Below are 27,974 nucleotides of genomic sequence, written 5' to 3'. Positions count from 1 at the left end.
AAATTGTGGAGCATGGGAAGGTGGAGGTGTGCGTGGTGCGGGCGTGTGGGAAGTGGTGGAATGGAAGAGAGGTGAGGTGCGTGGCGGTGGTGTGCCCCGCGGACGAAGCGGCGGGGTAGCCGGAAGGGCACTTGGGGCAAGTGTTGGATACGAAGTGCGATGTGGACTAGTGGGGCATGATCACGGATGGGTGCAACGCCTATCAGCAGTGGGAATCGATCGATCGATCGATAGGGGACGGGCTCCTGCCAGCCCATCCTGCCGATGCTGCGCTGCGCTGCGCTGCGCTGCGCTGCGCTGCGCTGCGTGGCGGGCGATGGGGCGAGGGACGTGGCGCTGTGGACGATGGGAGATGGGAAGCAATCCACGATGTACTGCACGAGCAATGTGGGCGTGGGCGAGGTGATCAACGACCCATTCGAGCCCATGAACATCCACATCGTGTTTGAATTGGCCGAGGCCACGTTCTCCTATCCCACCACCGCGATCTCCATCTCCGACTACACCATTGGGTTCGCCTTCGCCTTCGCCTTCGATGGCTCCTTCCCGCGGTTCTGCGAAGGCACGCACGCTCTACATCAATGCCAACAGGTTGGTGTCCCGAAACGGCCTCCCCTTCCCCGCGGAAACCCTCATCGCGACCTTCTCGACCCGCGCCGGCGTTCGGTTGGCGTTCGGTTGGCGTTCGGTTGGCGTTCGGTTGGTGTTCGGTTGTGGCCTGCTCGGATTGTGGAGAGCGCGATTGGTATGAGGGAAGTGGAGTGGGCGCAGCGCAGCGCAGCGTGTCTGTGCAGATGGAGGTTCCCTGGAGCAGTGGCATCTCCGATGAAGCCCCGATGGATGGCCTTGATGGGCAGCAATGTGCAGAGCCAGTTCTTCGAGACGCGCTCCGTGTTGGTGGCGGGCGCCATTGTGAACAGCGTGATGGCCATCAGCTGGCGTGTCCGCAAGGGCGCCTCCTGGTCCGCCTTCGCGTCCTTCTCCGTCTACCGCCCCGTCGTGCTGCTGCCTCCCTGCCTCCCTCCGCGCCCGTCGTGCTGCTGCCGCCTTCGAAGCCACGCAGGTGCGCTGGGTCTGGTGGTGGTGCGAGCTCTTCGTGCAGGCCTTGGTTGGCTCCCACTCCCAGCTCTTCGCCGCCGACGCGCTCCTCCAAGAGGGCGACGTCCAGCAACCCGAGCTCTCGCTCTCTCTCGATGTGTGCGTGGCCTACTGGCTGCGCGTGGCGCTGTGCTCCGCCGCGTGCTCCATCCTCTCCGAGGCCTCCTCTCCCATCACCCTCGCCGCGTATGTCGTCGCGCCCGGCGCGGTGCAGAACCTCGAGGTGGCCGCGCTCTCCTCGACCTCGCTGCGCGTGCAGTGGGCAGAGCCGGCGGAGCTGGGCGGCGCCAGCATTCGGTACTACGTGGTGCGACGCTCGTGGATGGCGTCGATGGCCGTGATCCAGAGCGAGAGCGAGAGCGAGAGCGAGGTCGCCAGCACGAACTGCTTCCTGGACCTGCAGAGCGTGCAGAGCGTGCAGAGCGTGCAGAGCGTGCAGAGCGTGCAGAGCGTGCAGAGCGTGCAGAGCGTGCAGAGCGTGCAGAGCGTGCAGAGCGTGCAGAGCGTGCAGAGCGTGCAGAGCGTGCAGAGCGTGCAGAGCGTGCAGAGCGTGCAGAGCGTGCAGAGCGTGCAGAGCGTGCAGAGCGTGCAGAGCGTGCAGAGCGTGCAGAGCGTGCAGAGCGTGCAGGACCTGCAGAGCGTGCATTTCGTGCAGAGCGTGCAGAGCGTGCAGAGCGTGCAGAGCGTGTAGAGCGTGCAGAGCGTGCAGAGCGTGCAGAGCGTGCAGAGCGTGCAGAGCGTGCAGAGCGTGCAGAGCGTGCAGAGCGTGCAGAGCGTGCAGAGCGTGCAGAGCGTGCAGAGCGTGCAGAGCGTGCAGAGCGTGCAGAGCGTGCAGAGCGTGCAGAGCGTGCAGAGCGTGCAGAGCGTGCAGAGCGTGCAGAGCGTGCAGAGCGTGCAGAGCGTGCAGAGCGTGCAGAGCGTGCAGCACGCGCCCATCTATCTGAGCGTGGCCGCGTTCACCGGGTATCTCTCCCGCCAAGAGAAGATCCCCGCGGTTCTGTATACGGTGTGTGTGGAATCAGGCGGAGGGCATTGAGTGGGACTGTGCGATGGCGATTACCGGATCCTTCCATGATCTCTGCACCGCCACGTGCGAGCTTCGCGCTCCCGCCACTTCCTCCTTCCTCCTTCCGCCGAACCGTCTGGTTCCCCGCGGGACGCGATGTGTGGGACGTGTTGGAGGGTGGGATCCCCGCGACTTCCTACACGCTGGAGTGCGTCCCGAGCGAAGTGGGCAGTGCCGAGTGGATGGGCAGGCAATTCGGAGTGTCCACGATGGCCACGTCGGAATTCGTTGGGTGTTGGTGGTGGACGGCGAGCCAACCTCCTCGCTCACCGGTTCGCTCTGGGTGTGGGTGTGGGTGTGAGTGTGAGTGAGCAGGAATCTGGTGGGCGATGGGGTGGGGTCCGTGGCTCCCTACGAAGGTGTGCAGAGTCGACCGGGCTCTCTGGATCTCTTCCTGTCCAACTGGGCGCAGAACGCCACCGTGGTCTCCGTCACCCAGCCCCTCCGCCTCCGCCTCCGCTTCCGCCTCCTCTTCGCCTACGACGTGACCGGCGCGCTCATCCGCGCCCACCTCGTCGATCACGCCTGGTGCGCCGTGGGTCGCGATGTTTCCACGTTTCCACGATCCAGACCGATTTGGCAGTTGCTGAGAGAAAGAGAGAGAGAAATGGTTGCGGTGTTTGGTTTGGAAGATGGATGGATGGATGGATGGATGGAATTGTAGAGATGTGGAATGGTTGAAGCGTTGTAGGATTTGAATGAGAATCGAAAATGTGTTTAGGAAGGAAAGAAGGAAAATGTAGATTTAGAGTGTGTAGGGTGTTGGAATGATTTAGAAACATGAACAGAATAATCCAGAACGAGGAACCAAACGACTCTAGTTGATAGGAATAATAATAATAATAATAATAGAGTGCTGTGAGTTGATAGTTGATTTGCTAGCATTGTGCTAATGATTCTACTGCATCTACCGAGAACATATTGTTTTAGAACACAGCAGCAATACACATAATTGTAATATCTCAATGACTTTCTACTGTTACCACTCATTACATAAGCGAAATAATGGATTGAAAAGAGGATTGGAATTCCATCGTATTTGAATGACATGTTCGAGTGTGGTTGGGCATTGTTGGGGAGATCAAATAAAGTAGGGCTTAGCAAAACGAAAGGCTTATCTAGCCAAACCTCCACTTCCAACACCAAGATGCAACCCACACAATAGAGTAACCAAGTGTGAAAAGTGATTTCTTGCTTTTCGATTGATTCCACACACTATCATTTCTATTCTCTAGATATCGAATGAATAGCTATCAATCCAAAGGAAAACAATGAATAACTTACTGATTGAGTTGTTTGTGGAAGATGATGCACATCATAATTATCAATATGTACACGTTACACAACGGCAGACTGAGCTGTAGAATGAGTTTACTGATAGTAGGAAGAAATGTGATGATTGCTGTTTCAAAGATAATAGGAATTCGAATATAAGCACGAATCAAACGAATTGACCCTGTAGAGACATAATTTAGAAGTGAAACACACTGAGGGAAAGTGAGTGACAAATAATATCCAATCTATGCACAATCAATACGAATACCTATAATTATAAACTGTGAACATTATACGAATCAAAATATATGTAGAAATAAGACTGGAAGACAATTGGTCATAGAAACAATGAAAATAATATGTATTACGTATAGAATAACCAATCCATTTGATACAAGCATGGATAGCACACATAATCTTGGTCAACACCAGAAAAAGGATGTTTTCTACAGTTCACATTAACAATTCTCTAGTCTAGAAATATAAGATGAGGATAGATGTGGAATTAATGGAAAATACACGAAGTCCATTTGGAACCAACAAAACCTACAATTTGGACATTTTCCTGACATTATAGGCAATTCCTTCGAAGCAAATCGAAAGTGACTTAACCAGTTGGATGGACAAGCCAAAGTAAAACTATTCTTGAGCCCTATTGTTTCGGTGGATTATATTGAAATAGCGAAATACACTACTGAAACTGTTTTCTACTGTGCTCCTTTAGAACTAGCTACAAAGCTCTGATAGCACCAATAATAGTGTTGTAAGCACAGACTAGCTTAGGAAATCTTGTTTCAGAGACACTCTATTCTCAAGTGTTCAGGATAACAAAAACACATTCCAAATAGCGTTCTTCACTTCTCATAGAATTGTATAGGCTATTAAAGTGTGTGAATACCCAACCAAAAATAACAAAGCTTCCCAAAATAAACAATGGAATGTATTTGTGGAATTGCAATGATTCGACATATTTCCTATCGAATGCTCCACCACTCAATTGATAATGGTTCATTTTTGAATATTCACTTTGAAAATAGCAAGACATACTTGATAGAAGAAATATGAAAAATCGAGAAGCAAATAGAATTACTTTTGTTGGAATTTGAGAAGCAGGCATTTCTAGCTCAACTTATACCATGTATGCATACTCCTAAATTTCCAATAGAAAAATAGAATTGTGTTTCGGTGATATTTAAACTGGATATTAAACTGAGTGTGCTTTTGGATTTTCTCATATTTTTTTTATTTTGGTCAAATAAAATGGTAGAAGAATGTATTGTGTTATCTTCCATGCTAATGAATAGCCTATTTGACTGAAATTCGCTTCACCGAGTATCTGCTGGACGGATACGGTACGCTCGGCCACCCTGAAACCCTGGTCAAGGGTGGAATCAAATACACTGTTCAGCGATTCCAGGGAAAGCACAAGAACGAATTTCTATTGCGATCAGAATCTGGTGATGTGTATCTGTTTGAAAATAACGTACTGAAACAAGAATGGAAGGAGGACGAGAATGGGAAGAAATCGGAGGAGTTTATTCGATACAAGAATGGTCGATCCGATTTCAGTCAGCGATTCGAGTATATTTTGGAACAAATGAATAACAAACGTTTTGTTTACCACAAGAAAGGAGTTCGAATGGAAATCTGGTCAGTTCAAACGGGACATTTGCTGTATCACGGAGGGTACAACGAAAGACGAATGAAAGAAGGCTGGGGCATCGAATACGATGAAGAAAGCGGAAATGTGGCTGTGGAAGGGATGTGGAGCAAAGGAGTATTGAAAGAAGTGATTCGATGTTTCAATGGAGATACGATGACTGAATTGAAGCGAAACGGAGCAGATAGTTTGGATCCAACGAAACGAATTCCGATGTATGTGGGTGGATTTCGCTATGATGAAGACAATGAACGATTTATTCGTGAAGGGAAAGGATGTCTGATTGACGAAAAGACTGGAATGGCAACTCGAGAATGTGAATGGAAGGATGGAAAGGAAATGAGTGGAGTGAAACTGACTGATGGATGGTACGATCCAAAATTGAGGTAGGGTTTATCAACAGCCATGATTCCTAGACCTGATTCTGTGCCTGCTCCTCTTCGATTCAGCGTCACTGGATCTACAAAATGGACCGATGTGAGTTTGCAAGTGACCGATTTGACGATTTCATGGTATAACTGTAACGATTTGAATGCATTGGATCTGAATCGATTCGAGTGGCTACGATCTATCGAAATCGGCGATGAATGTTTTGGATCAGTGCAAACATTCAAAATCGATGGATTGAATCGATTGAAAACTATCAAAATCGGATGCAATTCATTTACTCAAGTGAAACGAGCCAAGTGGGTAGAGATTACTTATAATTTAGCTTTCCAAAGTTTTTTTCACTCAAAATCATTCCACATATTGAATTGTGAATCATTGGAATCAATTGAAATTCGTGAAGATAGTTTCTTTGATTTTGCAGAAGACTTTGAATTGAAGAATCTACCACAATTACAATCCATTCAAATTGGTACAATTGGAAGTAGGTCAGACAATTTCTGGTGTAGTTCATTTGTGATCAGAGGTATTGATATGATATTGAATATTTGAATGATGCATAGATCTTCCAAATCTACAATCCATTACATTAGGTGATCGTGCATTCTCTGATTCCTTATCAACAATAATCGAAAGTATTGAACGAATTCGAATGAAATGATTGATGTAGATCTTCCATCATTACAATCCATTCAACTCGGTGATTGTGCACTTGCTGGAAGATGGGATGATTCAACTTCATTGATAATGCGAAGTAATAATGAATTGATTGGTTATGATTTGTTTTGTAGATCTTCCAAATCTAACATCAATAACTTCGGTAGATTGGAGTTTCCGTTATCCTCATGTAGTGACATTGGAAAGTATTTCTGAATATTGAATATTGATAGTATTTAGATATTCCAAATCTTCAAAATGTCAAGCTACCTGATTCATTCGCGTGTGTTCGATCGAAATCAATTTCGAGTATAGTTTGATTGATTTGATTTGATTCATAGATGTTTCTTCCATTCTCGCTGATCTTGTCCACGAAATCGAGCATTAAATCTATAATTTTGATTTGATTTGATATGTTCAGTGATTCGTCATTGTTTAGGAACATTTCCATTGATTGATTGATTGATTGTTTGTATGTTTGTTTCAAACCGATTCTTGATCGCAATTCATGATTCTATAATTATCAAAATATCAATCCTGCCTGATTATTATGATGTTCTTCTTTACCATTTTAACAATGATACTGAATTATGATTGTTGTTTCAATCAATCAATCAATCAATCATTGTTTTCGATCATTATCATCATCATCATCATTATTACCAATGACCCAATGATCACATATTGAACATTCACAAATGATGAATCCAATCTACCAATAATAATAATAATAATAATATAGAAATGATGGTTTGAATAGGTTTGAACTAGGATTTGTTCAATATTGATAGGAAACTGCTTGCTTCGAATAATCATAATCATGATCAATCATCATGAATAATAAGATTGGATTTGCTAGTGACACAATGGAATGGTTGGAATGGATTGATATTGGATGATTATTCACATTTGTGAATCCATTGTTAAATCGGTAGATAATACAATACAATACAATACAATACAATGATTGATATTGAATTAGGATATTGATTTTGACTTATTGAATGGGAATCGATCACTGTATACATAGAATAGAATAGAATCAAATAGAGGTGAAATGGATAAAACAAGCCAATGAAACTACAATAGAATCAAATAGAATAGAATAGAATCCGATTGAATAGCATTGGAAATCATATTGGATTCACCATTCAATCAATCCAACTATCTATCATTTGTTTGTTTGTTTATCAATGAGTCACAAAACATGGATTTATCAATTTGATAATAATGGAATCAAATCGGATGTGTTTGATACTTGATAGTTGTAGTTAGTAGTAATATCAATCGTGGTTTCATAATTCGATATTTGGATGGAATGTCGTATTCTTCAATATCACACAAACCACTCACTCACTCACTCAATCAATCAATCAATGGATGAAAGATAGCTGATTCAAAATGCAAATGAATGTTGAATATCGTAAAGAATCAATTCATCATTCACACTCAATAATACTGATAAGAATAGAAAGGCTCTTCAATCCATTGAATGAATGACTGAATGAATGAGATCCTTGTTATTGATTTACAGATCATTGGTTGTGAGTAGTGTCTTGAGATTGTCAATCACTTCTTAGATAAGATATCATTCATTCATTCATTCATTTGTTTTCATTTCAGTGTTGAATTGCTGAAATTGTATCAAATCCAACTCCAATATCACAACCAATCACATTCCCATTCATTTCGATTCTCTCTCATTCACTCTTCATTATCATAATCACGTATTACATTCATAGTTAATAACTAATACATATCATTGAATGGATTAAGATCATAAGCAATGAATACTATTTCTTCTTTTCTTTTCTCCTTTCATCCATTCATGATACAAACCATCTCCATGCTATGTAATCTTTGTACATCCAACTCATATTCATTCAATAGATTGTGACCAATTACACAAATCATTCCAGTACTATTCTATTCACATATAGCATACAATCTGTCATAATATCTAGGAATCATTCAGTTCCAACCACTATATACCAATCATTGTGCATTCCAACTAACAATAACGGAATTTACTACAAACTCCAATCATTCATTTATTCATTCATCGATTGGTTATTCCAGTACTAAGTATCAACAATATTGTTCCTGTTACTCAGAATTAGTTATTTTATGAAAATGGATTTAACAGAATCAAACATTGTGTTAAACCAATGAAATGACAGAATCGTGTTTGTCTGGATTTTGTTTGTTTAGAAGCAAAACTATGCATGATCTATGTAATTCGTATCAGGATGTGCTAAAACAGATCCCTGTGAAATATCATCATTTCAGCTATTGTTCTGCCATAATTTGTGAAAATGACTGCATTTCCATTGCTACTTCATACATATGTTATTTTCTACTATTCTATTACATTCTAGTATTGTTGTTTTCATTCATATTGGCCATTTCTGATTATTCCACACTTACCTATCTTATTTTCACAGTATTCTATTCCATGGAGTATACTAATAAGCCAAAATATACAATCAATCACAAATACACATTATTCTATCTTCCCATACAGAACAATGATGATGATGATGACATAATATCAACTATTCACAATCAATACTATTGAGAATAACTATTGTGAAGATTCTTGTTTGTTAATACTGCTCATTCCTTCTCTCAGATTATAACACGAACTAGCAACATTATTAGTTGTCACATTTAGAATGTGAATTCATTATGGGCATTGATACAATTCATATCACACAATATGCACCAAAATGAAACAATACACATTTGTTGTTATTCTATTGCAGATATTCATTTTCCAAGTATTGAGTCAAAGTATCTCGAGACTATATTATACAGATTAGTCATATATCAAAGGAAATACAACAATACTTGTGGTAAATGAATGATTCATCCTTCCTATTTCTATTGATGAGTTCATCCATATTTGATACATGTCACATAACAAAAATGATCCTATTTTCACAATAACAAAAAGCTCCTTCGATCAATAATAATATGATTTATCAACTTGTAGCCATCTTAAACCTCATTAATATGGAACAATAGTAGTAAGAGAATGACACTATTTGTGTGAAACCTGGTGACAGTTTTCTTTGTATGCTATATTGCATCATGACCACAATTGCGATCCTTTGTCTATTGTTGGAATCGACCAACCGATTCTGAGTCCTCGACTATCGTTCCTAGGCTGTCTGGTCGACAATCATCGGTCAGGAACCAGGTTTCGTGCTTTCTTACTCCAATTCCTTTCTACTATCAACCTAGTGCTCGTTTCTATTGTTGTGTTTGTTGCATCAGTTATACTTGGGTGCAAGAAAGTAGTAGACATACCTAACTAAGGTGAATTATTGTTATTCCTCTCGTATTTACATGTTTGTTTGCTTATTTGTAATGACCGAAAGCCAGTGTGTGTACATTGTCATCACAAATCCATTTATTGTTGTCTATGCAAGTCATAAGTGTCTTTGGTAAAGAGAGAACATGCATTATTCCATTCTCATACAAGATTCACCTATCAATGGTTCATTCGATTGGATCAATCCTTCCAAGTTCAAAAATCCATTTATCATTTCCATGAATGTTCTATTCAAACCCAATCAAGTCATGTTCAATATTGTGGACTCAATCAATGTGGTGACAAACACCAATGGTGAAGAGATAATGATATCGCCTGGTTATTATACACTGAGTGAAATCATTGCTATTCTGAACACCATGATTAATACTACATTCTCAATTTCCACAATGGCTACAAGTTATGAGTGTATTTGGATTCACTCTCCATACTCTATCGATTTCACGATTGCTTCAGATGTACTAGAGATATTTGGGTTAGGAAATCATATGATTGTATTCCCTGCTTCGTTCTATGGATCGAATGTGATTGATATCACTCGAAATTGTCAAGTGATTCAAGTGTATTCATCGTTTGTACGATCATCTGATTTGAAATCGCTAATCAGAACAACAATTCACTCACCACAATGATCATGGATGATCCTGGAATCAATGATATCAATACTGTAAAAGAAATATGTATACCGATGATTCGCCGATTTGATCGATTGATATTTGTGTTCAAGGATATGGATGGTAATATCATACATTTGAATGATGAATTCGAACTCCAATTGACTATTGAAGATGTGTGTGATCAATTGCATACTCCAGTTCCATCGACCAACCAATTCAGTATGATTAAGGTATTTGGAAACAATAGAGCAAGAAGGAGATGCAATTGGATAATCCTCGATCATTCGATAAGTGTTACATATCATTTGTATCATTCTATACCGATTTCACATTCCATTATGTACTATCTGTTCAAGTAGTTGTGATTAATGTAGGTGGAACAGATGAAAGTGTAATATCGATTCCACGAGGTACATATGATATCGAAACGAGTTCTTTGCTCTGTTTGATCGCAAAGTCACCGAAGACGCTTGTCAGATGTGATCGATTCCTCTCTCGGATATGCACTCATGTATTATCACACCGTGGATAGAAACATGTACAAGGAATGGATGAATGAGAAGCGCACCAAGAAGGACTATCGTCTCAATAACGATGAAAACAATAGACTATGGGTTCGATTACCAGATGGAAAGAGCGAAGAGGAAGTGGAACCGATGAACCTGATGATGGATGAGACGGGTGAGTTCAATGAGGTCGTGAAGTAGTATATCTTGAATGGTATGCGTGAGTACAACCAGTGTTTCATCACCATCATGGCATACAACCTCATATGGACACATGCCGAAGAACTAAAAATACTCAATCTCACCAATGATCGATTGGGACATCTTCACATCATTCACAAGGATCGCATCGACGATTGGTTGGAGGATTATCTGAAGTCGTACAGAAATGGTGTAGAGGAACAGGAGACAGAGGGCAGTGGGTTCGTGTACCATGGGTGGATCGGTTTCCATGTCGAAATGTTCCCACTTCGCACATACGTTGGTTACAAACACCACACACCTTATATCATTGGACAGACGGTGGTCAATCCGAATATCGATGACAACCGATGCCTGCAACGGTGTCTCATTCTGGCAAGTGAAGGCGGACACAAGATTATTGCAAATCGCAAGATAGGCGATGCAACCGTGTACAACAAGTGGTGGAAGCAACACGACAAGTGCAAGGTATTCGGAGTGACCATTCACGAGGTGGAGGAGGCGATGAACATTCGCGACAATGCACCCTTCAACGCGAGTGAAGAGAATTTTGCGAGATTGGAAGAATTGTTGAAAGTCTTTCTTAATGTTTTCGAAATCACTCTGTTGCCTTTATGTGATAACAACTCCTAGGAGAAGTATGATCTATTCACGAGCTCTCAGATATGCAAACCAAATGGAAAGGGTGAATGTGTGTCGCTTTGCATCTTGAATGATACACGGGAGGAGGGGAAGAATGAATTACCCAAGCACTTCTTATATATCAAGGACTTGAGCGATTTCAAACATCGCATCTTTCGTTAAAGTGATGCGAAAAATAGATATACAGCGAGAAAAGTAAGATATTGGTTCTGTGACGACTTCTTTGGATAATATTGAGCTGTCCAAAACCATGAAGTACAGGCAAATCGCGAACTGATAGATGATTGTGATCAATATGATTTGTCGAATGAAGAAACACGTCTACGATTCACAAACCAACGATTTGAAATGCCAGCACCGGTCGTCGTGTACACTGACTTCGAGTCAGCCAGTGACGACAAGAACAGACACAAGCCCATTATGTTGTCCTGTTTGGTCGTGTCACGCATTCCAGCCATCCAGACTCAACTGCGGTTCTTCCATGCACCACACGAGGAAGAGAGCGATCTTGGTCCTTTTCAAGGGTTGCTTGACTCGATTCCCAGAAAACGTGAAGAAGCACCTCTTCGAAGAATTACCCCTCAAGAACACTTCTGAGATCGAGAGAGATTATCAATCTATGCCTGTGTGTCCATTCTGTCGCAGGAAACTGGAGGACGACAACGTGAGACATCACACACATGTGTCAGGTGAATACACCACAGGGAAGGGAGAGGTACGCCACTTCGAAGCCGGGCAGTATATTTGCACCTGTTGTACCAAATGCAATCTACAACTTCCGTTCAACAAGAAGAACTATCGATTACCAATTTACTTCCACAATGGATCGCACTATGATTTCACATTCATCATGAAGCTCATCGCGACAATGCCTGGAGATTTGGAAGTCATTCCCACCACCGAGGACAAGGAAATGCAGATCGAGTACAACGGCATTCAATTCAAGGATTCGTTGAAACTCATCAGTAGTCCACTGCGTTCCATCGTTGCACAGACTCTTGGAGGCAACCTCGATTTGTACGTGTACACCAAACAACAACTATGCAAGTACTGCGAGTCTCGAGGCAAGCAATGGGATGATGAATACATCGATTTGTTGACACGGAAGGAACCCATGTTCTACAGTCTCATCAAATCATACGAGTCATTGAACAATACCACCATTCCTTCTCGTGAACAATGCATTGATGATATGAAGGGAGAAATGATGCCCCAAGGCGAATATGATCACATGGTGAAACTGTGGAAGATCTTCGATATCAAGACATGGGGTGAATACTACGAATTGTACAATGTACTCGATGTAACTCTCATGGCTGATGCATTCGAGCACTTCCGCGTTACCACACTGAATGCATTCGGTGTTGATCCCATGCATTACATCACAGCACCACAAATGGCATATTCGCTATTCTTGAAGGTCACCATGGAGGGCGATCATAGTGAGAGTAGCCTCATGACCCTCGCAAGGAAATGGGCTCAGTACATCATGCGCATCAACGCGAATGAGGGACTCGCCGAGAAACAACTCGTGAAAGTGTTCTTGAATCGCATGGGTGAATTCTATGAGAGCAAGGGCATTCGATTGATGGAGACAAATGATATCGATGACTTCATGCGATTGTTGAAGAACCTGCGAGGAGGCATCACTCAGATCGTGAAACGACATGCCAAGGTCGACCTCGCCAGCCATGACAACGATAGTAACCATGATAACCTGTAGTCTTCTTAAGGCATCTACTACCTGGACGCCAACAACCTGTATGGAGGAGCCATGCATCGAATGATGCCTTACGAGTTGGTGGGTGTACCTGAGCGACGAGAAGTGATGGAGAAGATCAATCGTGACCCGAATGGGTGGGTGCAATCACTCAAGACGTTCGGTAAGTATGGATTCTTTATCGAGTGTGATATCGAGGTACCAGTGGAGCTGCACGACAAGTTCAATGATCTGCCATTCTTTCCCGTACAGAAGGCGGGCATGTACTCCGATGGAATCAAGAAGTACGCTGAGAAGAACGACATTGTGGACAAAGTGAAAGAGGTGAATACACCGAAGCTCATCTGCGATCTTGTACCTCGTCGCAAGTATCTCGTGCATTACTTACTGTTGCAACTGGGCATTCAACAGGGATATCGCGTTACACACATTCACCACATCATTCGATTCAAGCAAGCACCATTCATCTTCGAGTATGTGAACATGCTGAGTGAGAAACGAGCCAAATCCAAGACCACTGTGGAGAAGAACCTGTACAAGCTGTTGGCAAACTCAACCTATGGCAAATTCGTTGAGACTGGGTTGAAACGGATGAAAGTGAAGTTCGCTAACACATGGAATGAACGTGAAGCCATCATTCAGAAGCATGGATACGATATGATTGCTGGAACTACCATGTATTCCGAGAATCTCATCGGTATCAAGTTGAACACACCGGTGCGCAGGGTGGAGAAGCCATTCTTCATCGGGTTTGCCATTCTCGACATGTCCAAACACATCATCTACGATTTCTACTACAATGTGCTCAAGACGACATTCGACACCGTGGAGCTGTTGGGACAGGACACGGATTCGCTTATCATGCAGTTGCACGATCGCGCTAACATCGTTCACAAGATGTGCGACATGTACAAATCGTTCGACTTCTCGGAATTGGACAACACGAGCTACTTCTATGGAGAACTCGTGAAGTACTATGAGAATGAAGTGGACAAGAGCAAGTTCCCTTCATTGGAATCGTTCCTCAACTTCAACAAGAAGTTGCCTGGTCCTATCTTCAAGGACGAACACAACGGACATCACATCACGGAGTTTAAAGGACTGAGACCGAAAATGTCCTGCTTGGTTGATGAGAAGCATGTGATACACAATGCAGCAAAGGGAGTTCCTCGCAACGTCGTGATCGATGGTGAGAGAACGAGCGTGAAGAATATCGATTTGTACAAGCGTGTCCTTGAGGCAGAGAAGAAGGGAGATGCAGTAATCGAAGGCAGCTTCAAGCGCATCAACAACCAGGCCTTCGATATCAGCACGAAGGAACAGACCAAGACCCTTATGACGTGCACGGATAACAAGCGATGGATCTTGGACGACAACGTGCACGCACTAGCTTTCGGTCATTATTGATTAAAAGACATGTAGTGGCGAACCGAAATCCTTTTTACTTTGCTCACCAAGACAATACACCTCATGGTATTCGAGGCAGATTGCTCAAAATAGAAAAATAGGTAAAAAAAAGACGGGTTGAAATGACCGAAAAAGGTCGAAATATAGACTGAAAAAAGTGCGGTAAAAATGGCAGAAAATGGCCCAAAAGAAGAGGTCATTAATCTATTTACGCAGAATGGCAGCTATCTGTTTGCGCGCGTTTCGCACTATGGACGGTCACGGCAGATAATGGTGGCCAGGTTGAAATGGCCAAAATAGCCGTAAAAGTTTTCGTGTCTTAATCTCCATTTCCCTTCTACTATCACTTAATAATCGGACTTAATATGATAATAGCAGGTACACATAACTAGACATTCGGTTTGGTAAAGATTGGTTTTAAAATCTTGGCATAATTCTCACATCCCATTCAAGGAAAGAGTACTCCGACCGTACTACCAGTTTCTGCATGTTCTACAGTTTGAATTACAAAATGGCGAATTATAGTTGTCGATAGCGTTTGGATCGAATAGTATGGGTATGAGGATAAAAATCCGGCCATTTTGAAAGCGTTTCATTGATTATCAATCATTATTATTGTGTTTGAAATGTTTCTTAGAGTTCCAATTTCAATTGTTACTCTTCATACACCACTTCTTTCTGCTTCTTTCTGTTTTCCTTTTATTCATTTTAATCCATTTGAGTCAATCTCACAATCATTCCAATTCAAATAATCCTAGATTCGCTTATTTACAATCAAACACCTTGATGGAATGAAAAGCCCTTCCAATCAAAATCAATGATACTCGATTTATACAAAACGGTGAATTAGACAATCAACAATAACAAAAGTCACAACGACATCAAGCCACATCGAAACCTTTTTTCTCACGCTACAAATTTATTCACATTTCCTGTCAATTCCATTATTATTACAACATTCCTCTTCCCCACAGCTATCTAATCAGTGAGATGACTCCTCCTATACTCTAGAATTACAGGAATCCAAAAGCATACATAATCCAACCAGACTTCAAACAACCAATCATTCTCATTTAACACAACACCTACCACTCCACCATGTAACTAACAGCGGTCTCCATGAATCAACAACCTGTGCGTCGTTAAGCTCTTGATTTGTGATAGACCCTACCTTATAAAACACTCTTCCTTTTTGTTCTTTTTACGATTTCCATAGTGGCAAATTCGCTGAAAAGAATAAATACTCTCTCATCTTTTTTTGTTTCTCCACCCACCCTCAATAACATCCAATTCCACGTCTTTTCATTCAACAAACAATTCAAAATCACTCAAAACGAGGCGGAATCTTTATCATCTTCCCTGACGTTGCTCGCACCATTCGATCCATCACTGACAGAGCCAATTCCTCCTTCCTCTGCCCCAAGCTCGCCAGTAGAATCAACTTCACTCCCTCCACTCTCTCCGCCTCTCTCAGCTTTCCATAAATATTCTTCATAGCCTCCATCACATCGCCTCTACAATACATCGTTTTCGCCATTCCCACTTCTCCGATAGCGACAAAAACTTCAAGCAGCGCTCTCGATAGCCTTCCAGCATCCCTGCAAAATCCAACACCACTGTGCTTTCAATCCTCTCTCGCACGATTTGTGGCATCATCGCCTTCGGATCCACCTCCGCCTACCCAACAAAGAACTCATTTACAACAAACAAGAAAAGTGTCACAATACGGGGCGTAGTGCGTAATCAGCTGCCCCGGGGCCACTTGGGCCTCTTTCATCTCCATCGCCACGTGTTTCACGGGCTCCCACACACTCCATGCCATTCCGTTCTCCTGCAAACACGACATAATCGCATGTTCGGACACGCCTCCGCGTCGAAACAGCACGATCTACAACTCATCAACGCTCCAATCAATCAAGGAACTTGCTGCTTTTCGCAGTCGATTCCGATCACTGTGCTTTCGATTCCCACATCGCACACACTGCTTCAAATACCATCCAAATCGCTACATGTCCCCACCGTCAATGATCTGCACTGGCCAATCCGAGAGGTCGCTGTACACGTGCTCAGCACGGGTAGGAGAAATATGACCGAATTTGTTCGCTGAGGGAGCGGCGATCGGAAGTCCCGACTACTTCGCATTTTGATTGATCTACCTACAACGCGGAGCAATTCGCGGGCTAGTGGCTGGCTGGGACAGCGGAACCCGACCTTGCCTGTTCCTGCAGAAACTAGATTCAACAATTTAGTCGGGAAGTACGTTCTTTTGGAAGAATTTCCTTTGCTTTCATTACAATCGTTAAAGGACCTGGCCAAAAGGAAGTTGCGAGGGAATGGAAAATTCTTCGTTCCTGAAAGTAAGTGCCAGGTCAAGATTTTACTTCGTTGCTCACATCGATGTATCGCTCTGCATCTTCCTCGGAAAGAACATGGACAATGACGGGATCTACGAATAACTACGAAAATATAGAATAACCGTTAAAGGGACGGTTCTTGGCTTTAAAAATATCACAAACGGCATCTCGATTGAGTGCATTGGCACCTAAACCATACACAGTCTCTAAAACGTAATTCCCTTCCATTATGTAGCACCAACCTGTAGGAAAACTCACCAGACCCCCATTATGCAAAACTTGGGAGCAAAACAAAAAGTTTTCCGGTGTTGGTTTAAGAATTTGTGCTTTGAGTGAATTCATAATCTTTCCCAACATGTATTTGAAATCACACACCAAGCACAAAAATAGGACGACAATCGGAATTCCATAAAAACGGCATTCCGCATTGAAACCAATTTCTTTTCAGGACAAATTCCTCACTTATACATTTTATAATTTAGAGCATGCCTGAAAAAGAAGACTATAGTGAAGGGTCCTATTCGTACTCTTCCTACTCCTATTCGGATTATTCCTATTCGGATTAGTATATTTGGATAATCGTGTATTATGCTGTAGTTCCTATTCATCGTCGGAGTCAGACTCGAGAAGTAAGAGGAATGAGAAGCGTGTTGAAAAGAAATCAGATAATAAGTAATGAGCGGATTGTGGAATTCAAATTTGTAGAAGTCGCTCTCGCTCCTCCCATCATTCTCGTAAAGAGTCTCGCTCGCACCGTTCCCGCTCTTCGTCTCGCAGTCATGGATCAAAGCGGTTCTTTTTTTCGTCTACCAGCTTACGTAAAGAAATCACAGCCAATCCACCAAATCAACTCCTGCAGCTCCACCACCACCCGCAGCTCCTCCGTACCCCTATCCATCTCTTCCTCCTATCCCTAGCGCCCCAATCGAGCCGTCGAAGCTGATGACTCCCGAGATCATTAACAGCCGTGCGGGCGGCGTGTACATTCCGCCCTTCAAACTGGCCCGTCTGTCTCAGAACCTAGACAAGTCCTCTCCGGAGTACCAGCGCCAGACCTGGGAGGCGCTCCGCAAATCTCTCAACGGAATCATCAACAAAGTCAACGTGGTCAACATCGGGAACATTATTCCCGAACTCTTCCAAGAAAACCTCGTCCGTGGCCGCGGCCTCTTCTGCCGAGCGCTCATGAAGGCGCAGCTGACGTCTCCCGGCTTCACGCACGTCTACGCGGCTTTAATCGCGATTGTGAACACGAAACTCCCCGAAGTGGGAGAGCTTCTTCTCAAGCGCGTCGTGTTCCAGTTCCGCCGCGCTTTCCGCCGCAACGACAAAGTAGAAACGGTGGAACCGCATGAGTCGTAGTTGGTAGCGGTGTCGCTGTCGCGGTTTATCGCTCATCTGGTGAACCAGCGCGTGTCGGATCCGCTGCTGGTGCTGCAATTGATCTTCCTGCTGCTGCAAAAACCCACCAACGACAGCGTCGAAATCGCCGTCAACGTCACCAAGGAGTGCGGCCAGTGCCTCCAGGAAGACATTCCGCAGGCGCTCAATGGTGGAAACGTGGAAACCGAGATGAGAGGTAGAGGTGTTCGAGACGTTCCGTCGGATTCTGCATGAGGGATTGATCGAGAAGCGGACGCAGTACGTGATCGAGCAGCTCTTCGCGGTGCGTCGCACGGAGTTCGAAGAATATCCGCGGATGGCGCCGGAGCTGGATTTGGTGGAGGACGGGGATCAGATCACGCACACGATCGAGCTGAACAAGGAGATCGATAAGGAGGAGCATTTGGATGTGTTCCACGTGGATCCTAATTTCGTGGAAAACGAGGAAACGTGGAAGAAGATTAAGATGGCTATTTTGGGAGAAGATGAAACGTCGTCCGAAGATGAGGATGACGATGACGAAGATGACAACGAAGATGACAACGAAGACGAAGACGAAGACGAAGATGAAGCCGCCAAAGAGAAAAGTAGGATTGATCGGGTTTTCTAATCGCTCTAGAAGTGCTCATCGAAGACCAGACCGATCAAGACACCACTAATCTTCGTCGCACCGTATCTCCGGTTTCCACGTTTCCCCATTAGATCTACCTGGTCATCACTTCGTCGCTTGGCTTCGAAGAATGCACCCACAAACTGCTCAAAATCAACCTGCGCGAAGGCCAGGAGGTCCGAAACGTGGAAACGTGGTAACCAATAGATCGAGGTGTGCAACATGATCGTGGAAACGTGCAACCGGGACACGTGGATGAACCAGTTCTATCCGAACGTCGCGCAGCGGCTGTGCATGCTCGATAAGAAATGGCAGGACGCGTTCTGTCGCTGCTTCATCGACCAGGTTTCCCCGTTTCCACGTTTTGAGGAGTAGTTCGAGAAGATTCACCAGCTGGCGACGCTGCGAATCAAGATCAACGCGATGTTCTTCGCGTATTTGTTCGCTGTGGACTGTCTTCCGTGGGAAATTCTGGGCATTGTGAGGCTTACGGAGAACGACACCACGTCGTCGTCGCGTATCTTCTTGAAGGAGCTGTTTGGGATTTTTGGTTATGGGTTGATGGCGGTGTAGGCTGCAGAAGATGAGCAACCAGCTCGGACTCAAGGAGATGAATGCGCGATTCCAGTCCGAGGAGCTGAAACCGCAGCTGACGGGTCTGTTCCCGACGGAGAACAGCAACGACGTGCGATTTGCGATTAATTTCTATACGTCTATCGGTCTGGGAGGATTAACCAAGGAACTCCGAGAAACGTGGGAAAAGCTTAGGGCTGGGTCGAAGAAGAAGTGAGAGAAGAGAGAAAAAGCGAACAAGAGAGAAGAGAAGGGAGAAAAGAGGGGAGAAACCAGGAAGAAATAGAAGATTTGTTTGTTGCATACAGAATTGTGGGTGTTGGATTATGGAGTGTGCATACTGTGGAGAATATAATCAGGAAACCGTGAAATCGCTGGCAGAAAAGAGTACTTTTGTTATGGTCGATTCTGAGAAATATTGTCATTTCTAGCCAACGATATCATATGCCAATGTAGACCAGATGGGCATTGACGTTCTTTTGTATAACGCCTTGCGGAAGGTGCGGATTTTGATTTCTTTTGATTCTAGCACTGCTTGAGGAAGGTGGCCATTCTATCTTCCGATTCGATAATTCCCATTGTGGGCTCGTCGCCATTTTCGGATAATGACGAAGACTTTTTGTATCCGACAACCGCAATTGAGCGTAATTTTATGCTTCGCGCCATCTATTTCTAGTGTTTTATATAATTGACAAGAATGTCCTTGTTCTTCAAATTCGTTCACAGCCAAAGCAAGTGATTTCTCATATCACACTTCCAATGGTAGGGACGCGCACATCAATTTTCTGAGCACTTGATGCAATTCGTTTCTTCCCTTCATCCTCAAACGTTGCTGTTTTTGTCTTCTGGGGACAGTACATTCTTTGATATTCAGTCCCCTCAAAAATCGTACGCTCCATAGGAACGTATCATCTAGTTTTGTATTCTACTCCACATGTCCCTCCGTCAAGGCTCAAATTGGCGATAAGGCGGCTGAAATGGACGTAATCGGAATATTTTCAGTGATTAGTGGCTAGATTGTGAAAGAAGAGATTAATGGCAGCGGGTTGCTGACTTTGCTCCAAAAATACTGCGACCAAAATTCCATTCAATTTACGGCATTCGTAGGAGAAGTTGAACCATCGAACGATTAGTGTGTGTTTGTGACGGAGGGAAGCAATTTCCGGGACGCCCTGAATTACTTCGTCCAAATCAATGCGATTTTCAAGTGGGTAGGAGACGAAGACATTGTCTTTCCTCCGATCTGGTCTATGTTGGACCCGTGGTTAGATGAAGACATTCTGTAGCTGTTGCGATGTTTGTTGTACAAACCAGAAGCCTCCAAACGCAAATGAATGAATGCCTTCATGGGGTGTTTCTCATATTTTTATTACACGAAACGGTCTAGTGTAGGAAATGTCTTCAAAAGATCGGATTGCGTATTTCTATCACGGTATGCGGGTCTACTTTTGAATTTGAGACGTGTAGGCGATTTGCCCAATTACTACTATGGACCGGGTCATCCCATGAAACCACAGCGTCTGCGACTGACGCACAATCTTCTCCTCACATATAAGCTATATCGTTTTCTCGAAGTCTATGTTTGTCTTTGGAGTTCTTTTTGATGCTTTAGAAACCACACAAAGCTTCCGCTGAGGAGCTAGAGCGCTTCCACACGAAGGATTACATTGATTTCCTGAGCAACATCAATCCTGGCATTATCGACAGCTACAAAGACTCCATGCAAAAATGTTTGTTTTCCTTGTTTTCCTTGTTCCCCAGACTCCATGTCCAACGAAGCGGATAACCCCGTTTTCGACGGCATTTACGATTTCTGCTCCATGTACACGGGCGCCTCTCTCGGTAATTCATTTCGCTCTTTCCTCACTCCAGACGCCGCCTCGCGCCTCAACCAAGGTCTCAACCAAGTCTGCATCAACTGGTCTGGCGGTCTGCACCACGCGAAAAAGGCCGAAGCCTCCGGCTTCTGCTACATCAACGACATCGTTCTGGCGATCCTGGAGCTTCTCAAGTGATCCATCATGTTGAGATCAAATGCAGAGTGTTTCCGCGCGTAATGTACGTAGACATCGACGTGCATCACGGCGACGGCGTGGAAGAAGCGTTCTACCTGACGAACCGCGTAATGACGGTCTCCTTCCACAAGTACGGGAACTATTTCCCCGGAACGGGCAACGTTTCGGACGTGGGCCAGAAAGAAGGAGCGAACTACGCGGTGAACATCCCGCTCAAGGACGGCATGACGGACAACGCGTACAAATACATCTTCGAGCCGGTACTCCCAAAAACGCGCCTATTTTATAACAAGATCATAACGAAGTGCGTGGAGACCTTCCAGCCCGGCGCGATCGTGATGTGCTGCGGCGCGGACAGCGTGACAGGCGACCGTCTGGGGTGCTTCAACCTGACGCTTCGCGGGCACGCGGCGTGCGTCGAGTTCATTCGGAAGCTGAACTTACCGATGCTGGTGCTGGGCGGAGGCGGGTAAAACGATCGATTTGGGAGCGAGGAGTAGGTACACGATCAAGAACGTGAGCCGAACGTGGTCGTACGAGACGGCGGTGCTGCTGCGGAAGGAAGTGAGCGACGAGATCCCGTATAACAACTTCATTGAGTGGTACGCGCCGACGTACAAGCTGCATTTGGACCCGTCGCCGACGCTGGAGAACAAGAACTCGCAGGAGTATTTGGATAAGATTTAGTAGGCGTGGAGGAGAGGAGTGAGGCAGTCAGCAAGTGTGCGAGCACTTGAGGCAGATCGAGGGCTGTCCGTCGGTGCAGATCAAGGAGATGCCGCGCGTGTATAATGCGGAGAAGAGGGTCGGAGAGGAGGAGGAGCGCGGCCCGGAAGCGGGAGAGGAGAGTAGGGAAGGCGAGGGATGTGAAGGAAAGGGAATGGGATCGATGCGCATCGGCAGAGCGAGAATGAGTTCTATGATGGACCGGATGATGTGGATAAGGGAGAGGAAGGCGAGGTGAAGGTGAAGACGGAGAAGGATAATTGAGGTGGAGCAAGTCGAGCAGAAGGAGTGATGAATGAATGAATGAATGAATGAAGGAATGAATGAATGTTGTTTGAGGGTATAAATGTTGGGTATGTTGGGGTGGAGGGGATGAAAACACACTTGTTTTTGCGGCTCGATAACTTTCTTGTGAAATCAAACGAACAGAATTGTCAAATAAGCAATTCTTTGTATAGCAAATCGTTAAAAAAGCCGAGAACAAACCGGAGAATAAAAGAACAGCATCGAGACTTCTCAGCGAGTCACCCACACTGGTACTAACTCGACTCGTGATGACTTAGCTTCCTAGATCGGACGGGTTAGGGCGCTTTCCATCAGATATGGCCGTTCTCATTTTATTCTTATTCACTAACCTATATAAATATCACATTCTTATCATCACTCTATCAATACATAATAGTCACGTTGATACTTGGCAATAATAAGAATATTATAGAAAATAGTATGTCTTCACTGCCTTGTGTTGTGTATGGTTCAGATTTGTATGGAACGTTGTATTATTACCTTGCAATATTGATTTTATTTGCCAAGTGGTACATATTAATATCAAGAATAAAATAATTCCATTTGCTACAATATTGTATGGGATGAACAGCATGAAACACTAAAGTCTCTCCATTCTAGGTTATCACTTAAAATAAGTAACTATTTGCATGATGGTTACAATAAGTATTGACCAGCTACTTTCTAGTAGGTTACTACATATTTCGATGCAAGACATTGCTGATTTTGTAAATTCTGCAATTAGTATTTATAATATCGCTAGTTCTGTAATTCAAAATGTGCAGGGATGCTTGGGTAAAGATTGGAAACCAAATGGCTGGATTTCACTCATTTTGAGTAATAGAGAGTGTGTAGTATTGCAATTCAATAATGGAGTATACATGAATCAAGGATTTGTGGTCAATGAGCAGAAAGTGTTGAAAGTGTTTGGAAATCATCAAATTGGTGATATCTCATATAATGAAGAACAATCCATAGAAGTAGTAGAAGGAATCGTGGATTTGGATCATGGGAGTCGATTTGAAGGATTGGTATTGACAGAAAACAAGTTTGGAATTCCATTTGGATATGGTGAAATGTATGATGATGATGGATTCTTGGTGTACAAGGGCATAATGATCAATTGGAAACGATTTGGCTATGGAACGAGTTATCATAATAATGGATGTATAGAATATGAAGGATATTGGTGTGATGATGATCGATTTGGAATTGGCAAAGTGTATGATCGATATGGTAAATTAGTGAATGAATGTGAATGGTGTAATGGAATTGAATGTGACATTGATGAAAAATATGAAGGCAATGGAAGCAAGCCAATGAATATTGGAATGAAACATTTGAAACTGAGTGACAATTGTGTATTGGTTGATTGGGATGTTACATTGTTGTATAATTTGGAATCAATCGAAATCGGCAATGAATGTTTTAAATCAGTTAAAACATTCCAAATCGATAGATTGAATCGATTGAAAACGATCAAAATCGGAAGCAAGTCATTTACTCAAATGACATCATCAAACTTGGATTATAAGAAGGCAAGCAACAAATCGAAATCATTCCACATATTGAATTGTGAATCATTGGAATCCATTCAAATTGGTGAATACAGTTTCAGTGATTTTGGAGGAGACTTTGAATTGAAGAATCTACCACAATTACAATCCATTCAAATTGGCACAATTGGTAGTAGTTCATTTAATTTCTTCAGCAGTTCGTTTGTGATTCGAGGTAAGAAATGATATGATATTGAATATTTGAATAATGCATAGATCTTCCAAATCTACAATCCATTACACTAGGTGATCGGGCGTTCTATTATTCCTTAACAACAATAATGGAAAGTATTGAATGAATTCGAATGAAATGATTGATGTAGATCTTCCATCATTACAATCCATTCAACTTGGTGAATGGACACTTAGTGGTAGAAAAGATGATTCTTCGTGTTCCTTGATAATGCGAAGTAATAATGAATTGATTGGTTATGATTTGCTTTGTAGATCTTCCAAGTCTAACATCCATTGGTTCTCAAAGATGTAGTTTCGAATATCCTCGTGTAATGACATTGGCAAGTATTTCTGCATATTGAATATTGATAGTATTTAGATATTCCAAATCTTGAAAAAACTGATTTGCCTTATGCATTCTATAGTCTGTTATTTCCTATTGTAGAGAGTATTATTTGTTTGTATGAAGTATTATTAGATGTATCGAGATTACTATTTCCAGAAGTTCGTACTATAGGTTATATTCAATCAATGAACTCCTCCATTTCTTCTATTATTCTTCCCAATTGGACAAGTAATGATATGGATTATACAATATTTGATTTTTCTCGTTTTTTGAAAGTGAAGTCAATCGAAATCGGCGATGATTGTTTTGCATCAGTGCAAACATTCAAAATCGATGGATTGAATCATTTAAAAACCATCAAAATAGGCAAGAATTCATTCAATCAAATGAAGGGTGAACATGATAGAGAATACGAAAAGTCAAACAACAAATCAAAATCATTCCACATATTGAATTGTGAATCATTGGAATCCATTCAAATTGGAGAATTCAGTTTCAGTGATTTTGGAGGCGACTTTGAATTGAAGAATCTACCACAATTACAATCCATTCAAATTGGTACACCTAAAGAGTTATGGTCAGATAATTTCTTCAGTAGTTCGTTTGTGATTCGAGGTAAGAAATGATATGATATTGAATTATGAATTTGAATAGATCTTCCAAATCTACAATCTATTTCTTTAGGTGGTTGTGTGTTCAAGAATTCTTTATCAACAATAATTGAAAGTATTGAATGCACTTGAATGAAATGATTGATGTAGATCTTCCATCATTACAGTCAATTACACTTGGTCATTGTTCATTGAATGGTATATGGGCTGATTCTACAAATAAGTTAATAATGCGAAGTAATCATAAATGAAGTGAAAATAATGATTGTAGATCTTCCGAGTCTGATATCTATAGTTTTAGGAAACTATTCATTTTCAAAAACTCGTTCAGTGATATTGGAAAGTAGATCAAAATGTACAACACGAATTGCATTTAGATATTCCAAATCTACAATACGTCAAGCTACCATTCGAACAGTTTTGTTACCCCTTTAAATTTGTACAATCGAAGTCAATTTCGAGTATAGAATGATTAATTTGATTCCATTAATAGATGTTTCTTCCATTCTCGCTGATCTTGTACAAATCCAATTTGATTCTGATAGCTAATTATACCATTGGATTTACAAACTTCATCTCATTTCATTTCATTATTTGCTCAATGATTATTTCATGTTCCATGATTAATTTACTTGTTTTATACATCTATATTCTATGGTAATTGATTCGGATTCAGTTATCAATTCACTCTTTTCCAATTATTACAAGTCAGATTGTTTCAGTCATTATGTTCCCATCCTTCGTGATGTTGATGTTAAGAATGAAAAATAAAATGAATACATTTCAAAAAAAGAGACAAACTGAAACAATAAAGTTGAAATCACTGCTCAAAATAGAAAAGCACTATTCTTGATCATTCACTCCATTATTAACGATAGAATCAAGACTAAAGTTATTGAACATAATTGTGTTTGCTAATTTCAATATATATTAAAACTAAAATAGAATTTAAATTATGGAATAAAATGACAATAGAATACATTGTTGATATACTAATAATGTATACTTTTAAGTATATAACGAAAAAAGTTAACAATACGACTTGCAACATGTTTCCATGTGATCATTAATTTTATATGAATAGATATATAGTAATTCTATCTATTGGTTAGCGAATACTCGTAATAATATTTAATAACGCAAACAATTAGTATATATGTAGAATGCCAATATGAAATAAGCCACAGAAGAAAATTAAGTTAAGATATGTCATTTACCAATGGGAATAATCAAAAATAGATAAGCAACATCAAAACAAAACAAAAACAAAAACATAAAAATAATGAATCATTGAGTATTATCCAAATGAATACTATCTCAACACACAAATATGGATTGTGTCGATTCCTATTGATTCAATTCGATTAAGTGCAATGAATCTTGTCAAAACGATTCGATTGAAGTCGTTCCATCAAGATTCATTCGAAATATGTGATTTGTGGATTCATCGGTGTAACATCACAAACAGCATATTGAATATACAATCAAACAATGGATTCCAAGAAAACCCATTATCGAAATACTCATATTCAAACCACAACACAAATGGTTCTCGCAATATGCCTCATTATTGTATTGTGATTATCAAATACTGATTCCATATTGACTTGTTCGAATGGGATCTAATGATTTGAATGATATCAATAATAATAATAATAATAATGATCAGAAAGAAAGAAAGAAAGAAAGAAAGAAATAAGAGTATTGTTATGCAATACAGTACAATGATAGATTCCAGCTAATACAATGATCGAACATAACGATTTCATGAATCTCGATCGATTCAATTGCAAAACAACCATTGAGACTACAATGTGTTTGAGTGATTGTTCCATTTGGATTCGATCGAATCAATTGTATAATTCTATCAGTCGATTGGATCGCTATCAATGAATCATTCGATCGATTCTATATCATTGATAATCGAACAAATACAAATACAAATAATAATAATAATAATAATAATGACGAGGATTGATGGTTGAATACTCATCATCAATCTGGTTCTGATTCTGATTCTGATTGATCGATCCTATCCAATCATTCTATTCATGATCAACAATACCAAAGTGATCTAATGGTATTCAATATGCTGAAATAGACCGATGAATAATGTGGATGATGATACAATCATAATAATGATGATGATGATAATGATGAATGGAGATCGAAAACTATCCAAATACACACCATTCAATCATTCAATCAATCGATCAATGGATTGAACAGCCTTTCTATTCTTATCAGTATTATTGAGTGTGAATGATGAATTGATTCTTTACGATATTCAACATTCATTTGCATTTTGAATCAGCTATATTTCATCCATTGATTGATTGAATGAGTGAATGAGTGAATGGTTAGTGTGATATTGAAGAATACGACATTCCATCCAAATATCGAATTGTGAAACCACGATTGATATTACTACTAACTACAACTATCAAGTATCAAACACATCCGATTTGATTCCATTATTATCAAATTGATAAATCCATGTTTTTTGACTCATTGATAAACAAACAAACAAAGAAATGATAGTTGGATTAATTGAATGGTGAATCCAATATGATTTCCAATGCTATTCAATCGGATTCTATTCTATTCTATTCTATTCTATGTATACAGTGATCTATTCCTATTCAATAAGTCAAAATCAATATCCTAATTCAATATCAATCATTTTATTGTATTGTATTGGATTGTATTTGATTATCTACCCGATTAACAATGGATTTCCCAAATGTGGAATAATCCTTCCAATATTA

At 41.9% G+C, this 27,974-nt stretch overlaps 4 protein-coding genes; 3 read left to right on the top strand and 1 right to left on the bottom strand.

Moving 5' to 3' along the window:
- Positions 1 to 12,359: 12,359 nt before the first annotated feature.
- On the top strand, positions 12,360 to 14,573 carry GSBLH_T00001478001 (uncharacterized protein; the record flags this gene model as incomplete). The annotated part of the gene is made up of 3 exons (XM_013039886.1): positions 12,360 to 13,149; positions 13,180 to 13,412; positions 13,461 to 14,573. 3 exons carry the CDS (start codon positions 12,360 to 12,362, stop codon positions 14,571 to 14,573), a joined length of 2,136 nt encoding a protein of 711 aa, XP_012895340.1.
- A 1,324-nt stretch (positions 14,574 to 15,897) lies between these two features.
- Positions 15,898 to 17,269, bottom strand: GSBLH_T00001477001 (uncharacterized protein; the record flags this gene model as incomplete). The annotated part of the gene is made up of 10 exons (XM_013039885.1): positions 15,898 to 16,087; positions 16,117 to 16,250; positions 16,282 to 16,461; positions 16,497 to 16,554; positions 16,583 to 16,704; positions 16,734 to 16,804; positions 16,834 to 16,924; positions 16,955 to 17,019; positions 17,050 to 17,133; positions 17,170 to 17,269. 10 exons carry the CDS (start codon positions 17,267 to 17,269, stop codon positions 15,898 to 15,900), a joined length of 1,095 nt encoding a protein of 364 aa, XP_012895339.1.
- A 600-nt stretch (positions 17,270 to 17,869) lies between these two features.
- Positions 17,870 to 19,710, top strand: GSBLH_T00001476001 (uncharacterized protein; the record flags this gene model as incomplete). The annotated part of the gene is made up of 8 exons (XM_013039884.1): positions 17,870 to 18,259; positions 18,290 to 18,479; positions 18,511 to 18,897; positions 18,930 to 18,982; positions 19,013 to 19,096; positions 19,128 to 19,265; positions 19,296 to 19,456; positions 19,494 to 19,710. 8 exons carry the CDS (start codon positions 17,870 to 17,872, stop codon positions 19,708 to 19,710), a joined length of 1,620 nt encoding a protein of 539 aa, XP_012895338.1.
- Positions 19,711 to 20,867: 1,157 nt separating this feature from the next.
- Positions 20,868 to 22,562, top strand: GSBLH_T00001475001 (uncharacterized protein). XM_013039883.1 has 10 exons: positions 20,868 to 20,925; positions 20,961 to 21,073; positions 21,106 to 21,223; positions 21,255 to 21,335; positions 21,366 to 21,504; positions 21,534 to 21,768; positions 21,802 to 21,977; positions 22,009 to 22,194; positions 22,223 to 22,356; positions 22,386 to 22,562. The coding sequence occupies exons 1-10, from the start codon at positions 20,889 to 20,891 to the stop codon at positions 22,496 to 22,498; spliced, it is 1,332 nt and encodes a 443-aa protein (XP_012895337.1). The 5' UTR covers positions 20,868 to 20,888; the 3' UTR covers positions 22,499 to 22,562.
- The last annotated feature ends 5,412 nt before the right edge of the window (positions 22,563 to 27,974 follow it).

Source organism: Blastocystis hominis, assembly GCF_000151665.1.
Source record: "Blastocystis hominis, Singapore isolate B (sub-type 7) whole genome shotgun sequence assembly, scaffold_11".
NCBI classification, from domain to species: domain Eukaryota; class Bigyra; order Opalinata; family Blastocystidae; genus Blastocystis; species Blastocystis hominis.
This window is presented reverse-complemented; position numbering and strand designations above follow the sequence as displayed.

Coding starts and splice junctions, on each gene's coding strand:
- GSBLH_T00001475001 (XM_013039883.1), top strand. CDS start 20,889: ATGTCTTCAAAAGATCGGATTGCGTATTTCTATCACG. Junction 21,224..21,254: donor CAAAGACTCCATGCAAAAAT/GTTTGTTTTCCT, acceptor CTTGTTCCCCAG/ACTCCATGTCCAACGAAGCG. Junction 21,505..21,533: donor GCGATCCTGGAGCTTCTCAA/GTGATCCATCAT, acceptor GATCAAATGCAG/AGTGTTTCCGCGCGTAATGT.